Consider the following 8,262-nt stretch of genomic DNA (forward strand, 5'->3'; position numbering starts at 1 on the left):
GGCCTGGGGGAATCCGCAGCCTGGCGGCAGCATCGCCCTCCCCGCAGCCTGACAGCGGCAGCTCTCGGGGACCAGGCCGCTCTTTTCCACCTACCGGCGCCATTTGGAGCCTGGCGTCGGGGTGGGGAAAATACAGAAATGACACGCTTTTCCCCCCCCACAAAAAAAAAAAAATCTCTGTGGTTTCTCAGCTCGGGGCTGGCTGAGACCCAGCACCGTGACGGGCAGCTGAGGCCTCACACTGGGGCGTGGAGCTGGTCTTGCCCCCATGGTGCTGCCCAAAATGTAGGGGGGAGCATAGCTCCCCACCCGTATGTGACCCCCCCAGCAGCCCCGGGAGCCTGGCCCGGGGGGGTTTGGGGGGGTCTGGGCTACAGGGGTAGAGCTGGCAGGCACAGGGTGACCCAGGTGTCCCCTTTGGTGTCAGAAACCTCACATGGAAGCCAACCCAGCCCTGGTGCCTCCCCAGACGGGCTCAGCTGCCCCTTTGTGGGCTTAAAACCAGTGGGAAGGGGCAGATTTTTCTGCAGTTTTGGAGGGGAGGGGTTCCCTCCTCGACGTTGGAGTGACATCGTTGTCCTGCGACAGAAGCTGGTGGCCGGAGCGAACTGGGCTCGCCCATTGTCAGAGGCCGGTGGCTGCTTGGGAGCGGATCCGGTGTCGTTTGTGGCACAGGGAGGACAAACCACGCTGGCCGGCCTCTCCCCTCCGTGGGAACAGCCCTCATCTTTGGCGGGAGAGTGTTTCTCCTCCGTTTTTTCCAGGCGGTCACCGCTGCCGCTGCTCTCCCGGCGTTTTTATCCGGCGCTGACGTCATCTTTCCATGAGTTTCCCCTTGGCAAACGGAGCTTGAGCCGTTCCAAAGGGCCAACTGGGATTTATGGCTTCTGGCCTTCACCAGGATGGATGGATCAGAGAGGCTGGTTGGCCTCAAAACCGGTGATAAAGTTTAGGGGGGACCCAGGGATGTTTGCTGCTGGAGATAAAGGCCCAGGGGGGCTCCTGAGGGCCCCGAGCAGCACCCATGGCTTGTCACCTACCCCCAGACACGGCCACTGGCACAGTGCTGGAGGGCTGGAAGGTGTCGCCCCCTGAGGTCAGGGGGAGAGAGCTCTCTCTTCCAGGCCTTGTGGGGTGCTCAGGGCGCTCCCCACTCTCCTGGGACTGTCAAAACCCATTTTGCCTCTTCTGTGACTAGTGTGAAGCTGCTCCAGGGAGAGCCGGGAGGTGGTGAGAGGCATGGGGGTCCCTGGGTCACCCCCTCTAGGGTGGCTCTGTGTGTGTTCGGGCTCCTGGGGGACACGTTTCCCATCACCTAGAGTCCCAAAGCCAAGGCTGTGATGTCCATGGGACCAGGAAGCGGCTGGATATGCGAGAGGAAGACCCAAGTGCTGCCAAGGTCTTCTCCAGAGCGTGACTAGGGTCTTGCCAGGAGGAGAGTACAACCCCGGGAGCCAAGGGGTGATGGGGGGAGCAGCCCCCACACGTCTCCCATCGCTGCCGGTGCTGTTTCATGTCTCTGGGCCATCCCGGCTTTACCGAAACCACCCAGAGCGGAGCCACGGGACGGAGCATGGAGGGCCCAAGCGGGCCTGGAGGTGTTAGCAAGGAGTGATGGCTGCCTGGGGAGGCTGTGAGCTCGAGGAGAGCGGTGGGGGGAACATGAGGCTGGGGGCTGATGTGTCGTGGCTAAAAATAAGGGTTCGAGCTGCCATTGGGTTTCCTCTCTCTGTCCTGATACTTCTCCCTCGACTTGTGCAGGTACAGCCCAGGAGGCAGAGCTGGCCACACTGCAGGGTAAAGGGTTGGTTTTAGGCCCAGTTCTTCTCTCCGTCCCTTCTGGGGTCTTGGTGGATGTTGGGAATGAAGATCTAGCAGGAGTGGGGGAGAACAGGAACTCTGTGGTGGCATCTGGGAGCTCCCAGCGTCGCTGGAGATACTGGGAGGGAGGGCTCCATCTTCCCAACGCCTGGCTGAAGGAGCAGGGTGCGGTTTCATGCTGCCCTAAAAAACTTGGACTGAGACCAAAGGGGAAGAGCAGGACACAGAAAATGAGGATTTGAGGGGGCTGGGAAGCAGGACAGGGCCTGGAATTGCACATGGGCAGTCGAGCTGTACCTGGAGCCCTTCGTCTCTCCCTGCTGGAAGATGCTGGCGGTCGTTCCATCGACACTGGTGCGGGGATTTTTGTGGAAGAAACCATTTTAAGCGCTGTTTGGTGAGCAATCCCTCAGCTCTGAGCAACAGCAGGCAAGCTTTGGCTAATTAGAGACAGCAAACGAGTAGCCTGCGACACTCCCGCGTCTGTCATTGTTATCTTCGTTAAGGCCCCTGCAACGCTTCACCAGTTAATTATCGTGCTCCCCGGCCAGAAGCCTGGTAAGAGATAATCTGCGTGAAGTCCAGCAGTCGCAAAGTTTATTATTTCTCCTTAACGAAGATAAGAGCGCGTGTTTTCAAAAGCAATTAGTGGTTTTGCGTTGCTGTCGCCGTAGTATCTTTTAAAGCAGCCCAGCTTTTCTTTCTCCTGGGAGGTGAGAGCTGAAGCGCTGCTGAAAATCCCTGCAAGGGGGGTGTCCTGAGGCACTGGGGGTGTCTGAGCCCCCGGTGCTCTGCCTGGAAATATTTTTGTGGATAAAAATGACATTTTTGCAGGTAAAGGCAACATTTTTGCAGGTAAAGGTGCCATCGGTCCCTGCTCCGGCCATCGGTGCCGCAGGGGGGCAGCAATTCCTTCTGCAAGGCAGGCAAAAAAAAAAAAAAAAAAAACACCACCCTGCTGAATTTTGCAAACTGCATCATAACCAGCTTTCCTAAAAATAGCCCGGCTTCCCCGGCGCTGTCGCAGCCCATCATGACGCCCGGTTTCGTTGGGAGATGGCGAAGCCTTGACAAATAAATGCTGTGGTTGCTTGCAGCTCCGGTGGAGCCAAAAAAAAAAAACCCCAACCTCCCCGAGCTGGAGGAGTTGGGAGATTTGTTAAGATGTCGGCGAGGCCCAGCAGTGTCTGGCTCCGGAGGGATCTCGGCAGCCGTGGGATCGCCGTGCCGTGATGCCTGTGGAAATGGGGTGGTTTCTCCCCCAAAGTAAACAGCTCCCGGGGAGGTTTGTGGGTACAGCGGACCCCCAAAACGTGAAGCGCTTTGTGTGACGGGAGCCTTGATTTTTGGCTGTGCTGAACGTGAGGCTGTTACCCCTTTGGAAACAGAAAATAAATGGGGATGAGGTGGCCGGCGCCTGCGTCCCCGTGGCTCATGTCACGTCTCGGTTGCCCAGACCACTCCTCCTTGCCCTCCCCCCCAGCCCAAAACCAGGCCGTTCCTAGGTGTCACTTACCCCTGTCCTCCTCCTTTTCTCTCCCCAACAGCCAAGAAGAAGAACAAGAAGGGCAAGACCCTCACTCTGACGGACTTTCTGGCAGAGGATGGTGGCGGCGGCGGGGGCCCGACCTACATCCCCAAGCCCGTCAGCTGGGCCGACGAGACGGACGACCTGGAAGGAGACGGTATGGCCACCTCCAGCCTCCCTGCGCCCTGAAACGCCAGCGCCGGGCAGTTCTTGGCCTTGTGGCCTTAAAGGAAGAAGCTTCTGCTTCTGGCTGGCTCCTGGGGGCTGAGGGGTGCAGAGGCAGTTTCTCCGTGGATGGATACTTACCCTTCTCACACCACTGCAGGGGGGGAAAAATCATGTGGGAATGCTGGCAACCACCCCGCCGCCAGCCCCGGGTCTGACCCACCCTCCACCGCAGAGCAGCAGGCCCAAACCTCGCAAAATTTTGCCTTTTTTTTCTCTTCTGGGGAGTAATTAAGCTCAGAGAGCAGACTGAGTTCTTCTTACGACTGAGACTCGCAGTCTGGTGGGGAGGGAGGTTTGCACCCACACGAGGGACAGAAATGGGATAAAAAGAGCTTTTTGTCAGCGCAAAAGGCAGCGGCGGGTGGGCAGATGCCACCAAGGCCGGGAGCTCACCGGAGAGCGCAGTGACCTGGCAGTGACAAGGAGTTTTCCCTCTGAATATTGAGCCATGGTATTTTTTTCCATGAGACGGGCTGTAATTCAAACAGGAATCAATCCCAGGAAGGCTTTAATGCTTTATTAAATGAGTTGTGGGACCGTGGGGTCGCTCTCCCTTGCCTCAGTTTCTCCTCGGGGGCTGCTGGTGCCTTTTGGGCAGCTGCTTCCACGCTGGGTCAAATGAATTTCGGAGCTTTAACATGCAGCTCCTAATGTGGCGTGTGGCAAGGATGGAGTGGCGTTGGCAGTAACCGGTCTCTAGTTGGGTGGTTTTTTTTTTTTGGGGGGGTGATTTGCTAAATTTCTCTCCTTAGTTTCCACCACTTGGCACAGTAACGATGACGACGTGTACCGGGCCCCTCCGATCGACCGCTCCATCCTGCCCACGGCCCCGCGGGCTGCTCGGGAACCCAACATAGACAGAAGCCGCCTCCCAAAATCCCCCCCCTACACTGCCTTCCTGGGAAACCTGCCCTACGACGTGACAGAAGAATCCATCAAGGACTTTTTCAGAGGACTCAACGTGAGTACCGGCTCGGAACCCGGTCTGGACTGTGGGGCAGGGCGCTCCTCGGGGTAACGTGGGCTGTAAAAATCAGGATTTTTGGACGTTGCCATCCCCGTTTGTGCTCTGTCTGTGTCGCTTCCCACTTCACTGCGGCTCAGCCGAGGCAGCTCCTGGCTCCTCAGGGGTGTGGAGGGGCCGTTTCCAGCCACCCGTGGCTGCTGGATCGACGACCAGCTGCTCCAGGCGCGATGGTGACGCAGCGAGAACCCTTTTAAAGCGGGCGGCTGGTGTTTCTTCTGCTGAACCAGGCGAAAGGGGGGAGTCCGGGTGGTTTAGGGTGTTTTGCTGGTGTGAAACACACCCTCAGCTGCTCACTCGCTCCCCCTCAGCAGGGCAGGGGGAAAAAATAGGATGAGAAAATTTGTGGGTTGCAATAAAGACGTGGAGATCCCTTACCAGTTAGTCACAGACAAAATAGTCTTGACTTGGGGAAAACTACATTTATTACCAATTATAATAGATTTCTTATTGCTAATATGCGCTCCAGCACCTGGAGCACCTCCTTGTCCTCTGAAATCTGCGTTCCTTCTGCTCTCTTTTTTTTTTTCCCCTCCTCCTCTGCCTGTCCAGTGTTTTGTCCCCTGGGCTCTGCTTTGCCCTGCGCTGGGTCCGGCCCCCTCAAGGGGTTTCCTAGCTGGAGCTCACTTAAGATACGTGCTGCCCTGTGGCTCAGAGCTTCCAGGGAGCCTGTGGCTGCCACAACATTATTTTTTCCCACTTTTAAAGAGTGTTGGAGCCTTTGGGTTATTCAGGGAGGCGGTGGGGAGGGCAAAGGCAGGACAGCAAGCGGCAATGGGAAATGGCCGCTTCCCTCCCGGAAGGTCAGCCTGGGGAATGCAGCTGGAATCTGGCCTTCCCCGCGTGGCAGCGAGTCGTGCTGATGGCAGCAGAGAGCTCCCTGCGGGCAGAAACATGCTGCTTGCCTCCATCTTTTATTTTCAGCTTGTTTTTCTAACCCCTCATGCCTGCTGAGGCAGCGTCCGACTCCTCCTCAAAGAGTAATAGCGTGGGTGAAACTCCAGAGGAGGAGAGGTCATAGAAGTGCAGTGGGGATGTCTTGTAGGGCCTGGAGGCGATGCCGAGGGCTCTGGGCATGACCAGAGTTGTACATAGAATGTGTGACATACAGCCTAGCACAGCCAGCAACCTGTCCTGGCAGCCTGGGCGCTCACAGAATCCCAGAATCATCCGGGTTGGAAAAGCCCCTGAAGCTCCTCCAGCCCAACCATGACCCTCCCCCTGACCCCCCCCAACTCCCCCAGATCCCTCAGCGCTGGCTCAGCCCGACTCTTCAACCCCCCCAGGGATGGGGACTCCCCCCTGCCCTGGGCAGCCCATTCCAACGCCCAACAGCCCCTTCTGCACAGAAATCCTTCCTCAGAGCCAGCCTGACCCTGCCCTGGGCAGCTTGAGGCCATTCCCTCGGGGCCTGGCGCTGGCTCTTTGGCTCCAGAGACTCATCCCCCCTCTCTGCCCCCTCCTGGCAGGGAGTTGCCGAGGGCCAGGAGGTCTCCCCTCAGCCTCCTCTTCTCCAGACTGAACCCCCCAGTTCCCCCAGCCGCTCCCCAGCAGACCTGTGCCCCAGACCCTGCCCCAGCTCCGCTGCCCTTCTCTGGCCACGCTCGAGTCATTCAATGGCCTTTTTGGGGTGAGGGGCCCAGAACTGAACCCCCTCAGCGAGGGGCGGCCTCCCCAGTGCCGAGCCCAGGGCTCAGATCCCTTCCCTGTCCCTGCTGGCCACGCCAGGGCTGGCACAAGCCAGGATGCCATTGGCCTCCTTGGCCCCCTGCGCACACTCATGCTGAACGGATCCAGAGCTGGTTTTCCATGGGGTTTTTCTCAGGAGCTTGGGAGGAGCTCTGAGAGCAGGCAGGATGCAAAGGGACGGCTCCTGCCTTGAGGAGCCCTCGGCCGCGGGGCACGGAGCCGCAGTGGATGCTCAGCAGTGATTTTGTGGCCCTTCAGACCAGTTTCCACTGCAGCTACAGATCTGGTGCCGTGTTCCTCCCTCCAAACAAGTGTTGGTGGTGCTTTTAGTGGGAATCTGTGATGTGGTTGAAGGAAGGGTAGGCTGAACCCCCCCGCACCTCCTCCCTGCTCCTCATTGAGAGGTTTTATTCAGTCCCTTGTCAGCAGCAACTCGGTGGTCTCGGATAATTCCATCCCTTCCCCTTGTCCTCGCATGGGGGGAGCGGGTCCTTACAAGCGTTTTCCTCTTCCTTCTGCCCACAGATCAGTGCTGTGCGTTTGCCAAGGGAGCCCACCAACCCAGAGCGGTTGAAAGGTTTTGGTTATGCTGAGTTTGAAGACATAGACTCCTTGTTCCAGGCGCTGAGCCTTAATGAAGAGGTGAGTCCCACCCTGGCGTGAGAGCTCCCTCCGGTGCCCCCCAGTCAGATCAGGCAAGTTCCTCTGCAGCCCTGGGCACTAGAGATGCATGAAAAACTCTTTTTCTTGTGGAGCAACGGCTGGTCCTGCTTGATTGAGACTTAAATGAGGAAGAAAGTGCTTTTTTAGGCCGTTGAGAAGCCCAGAGTGGCCGAAGCTGCCTGCGCCGTGCTCGGGCATCACCCCAGGATCCCTGAGGCTGACTTCTCGCTGATTTTTTTCAGTCTTTAGGGAACAGAAGGATACGAGTGGACGTTGCTGATCAAGCTCAGGATAAAGGTGAGTGTCATGCTGGCTCACCATCCTCCCTTGGCGGTGGCCACCTCGGTAGCCCCATCCTGTGCTGGGTTGGTGACCAGCCTGGCTGAGGAGGAACAAATCGCTGTCATCACAGCCCAGATCACTGCGTCTGAGCCCTGCTTCAGGGCTTGGCTCCTGCCTGCTTGGCCCAGCCAGGATGTTTTACCAGCCAGCCCTTATCTAATAACGCCGTGCCGGTTCCTCCCACGCCCCCATGCTGTCCCTGTCGCGGTAATTGCTTCGGCTTGACGAAGCGTCGGCGGTTTCTGCTGATGCAGAGCAGTGAGCACGGTGAGGCTGGGCTGTGCTCCCTCCAGGTTCACTGCTCCCATCCCTGTGAGCTGAGTTTTCCCTCCTTTCCCCGGCAGATCGGGACGATCGCTGCTTCGGCAGAGATCGGGATCGCTTCCGTGACTCAGAGAGGTTCGAGAGCGACTGGAGGGCCCGTCCCGCCACCACCGATAGCTTCGACGATTACCCACCCCGCAGGGGCGACGACAGCTTCGGAGACAGTGAGTTGGTAGAAAAATGCATGTTCCTTCTGTCACCGTCCTGAAACGGCGGCCGCGGGGTCTGAATGACAGTGAAAGAGTCAGAGTCACAGAATCATTCAGGTTGGAAAAGCCCCTCAGGATCATCGAGTCCAACCCTCAGCCCGACTCTACAAAGTTCTCCCCTACCCCACATCCCCCCACAGCTCATCCCAACGGCCCTGAAACCCCCCAGGGATGGGGACTCCCCCCTCCCTGGGCAGCCTGTTCCACTCTCTGACCACTCTTCTGTGAAATATTTTCTCCTCCTGCCCAGCCTGACCCTCCCCTGGGGCAGTTTCCAGCCGTTCCCTCTTGTCCTGTCCCTGATCCCCTGGGAGCAGAGCCCAGCCCCAGCCTCTCTGCAATGTCCTGTCAGGAGCTGCAGAGAGGGATGAGGGCTCCCCTCAGCCTCCTCCTCCTCACCCTGAACACTCCCAGCTCCTTCCCTGGCTCCTCAC

At 58.2% G+C, this 8,262-nt stretch overlaps 2 protein-coding genes across 2 annotated transcripts in view; both read left to right on the forward strand.

The window, feature by feature from the left end:
* The window catches only part of EIF4B (eukaryotic translation initiation factor 4B), a gene marked incomplete at its 3' end in the record, with an annotated part of 12,955 nt that overhangs the window by 170 nt on the left and 4,523 nt on the right, over positions 1 to 8,262 (forward strand). Inside the window, exons 2-6 of the mRNA XM_026867040.1 lie at positions 3,369 to 3,506; positions 4,330 to 4,538; positions 6,816 to 6,932; positions 7,196 to 7,250; positions 7,640 to 7,783. Coding sequence (XP_026722841.1) covers positions 3,369 to 3,506; positions 4,330 to 4,538; positions 6,816 to 6,932; positions 7,196 to 7,250; positions 7,640 to 7,783 — 663 coding nt within the window. The remainder of the gene's footprint in view (positions 1 to 3,368; positions 3,507 to 4,329; positions 4,539 to 6,815; positions 6,933 to 7,195; positions 7,251 to 7,639; positions 7,784 to 8,262) is intronic.
* Positions 32 to 2,799, forward strand: LOC113490515. Its single transcript, XM_026867041.1, has 2 exons — positions 32 to 2,218; positions 2,328 to 2,799. The coding sequence occupies exon 1, from the start codon at positions 139 to 141 to the stop codon at positions 1,093 to 1,095; it is 957 nt and encodes a 318-aa protein (XP_026722842.1). The 5' UTR covers positions 32 to 138; the 3' UTR covers positions 1,096 to 2,218; positions 2,328 to 2,799.

The sequence above is a fragment of the Athene cunicularia genome, unplaced genomic scaffold (assembly GCF_003259725.1).
Source record: "Athene cunicularia isolate RWA unplaced genomic scaffold, athCun1 SCF_111, whole genome shotgun sequence".
In the NCBI taxonomy this organism is placed as follows: Eukaryota; Metazoa; Chordata; class Aves; order Strigiformes; family Strigidae; genus Athene; species Athene cunicularia.

Coding starts and splice junctions, on each gene's coding strand:
- LOC113490515 (XM_026867041.1), top strand. CDS start 139: ATGACACGCTTTTCCCCCCCCACAAAAAAAAAAAAATCTCTGTGGTTT.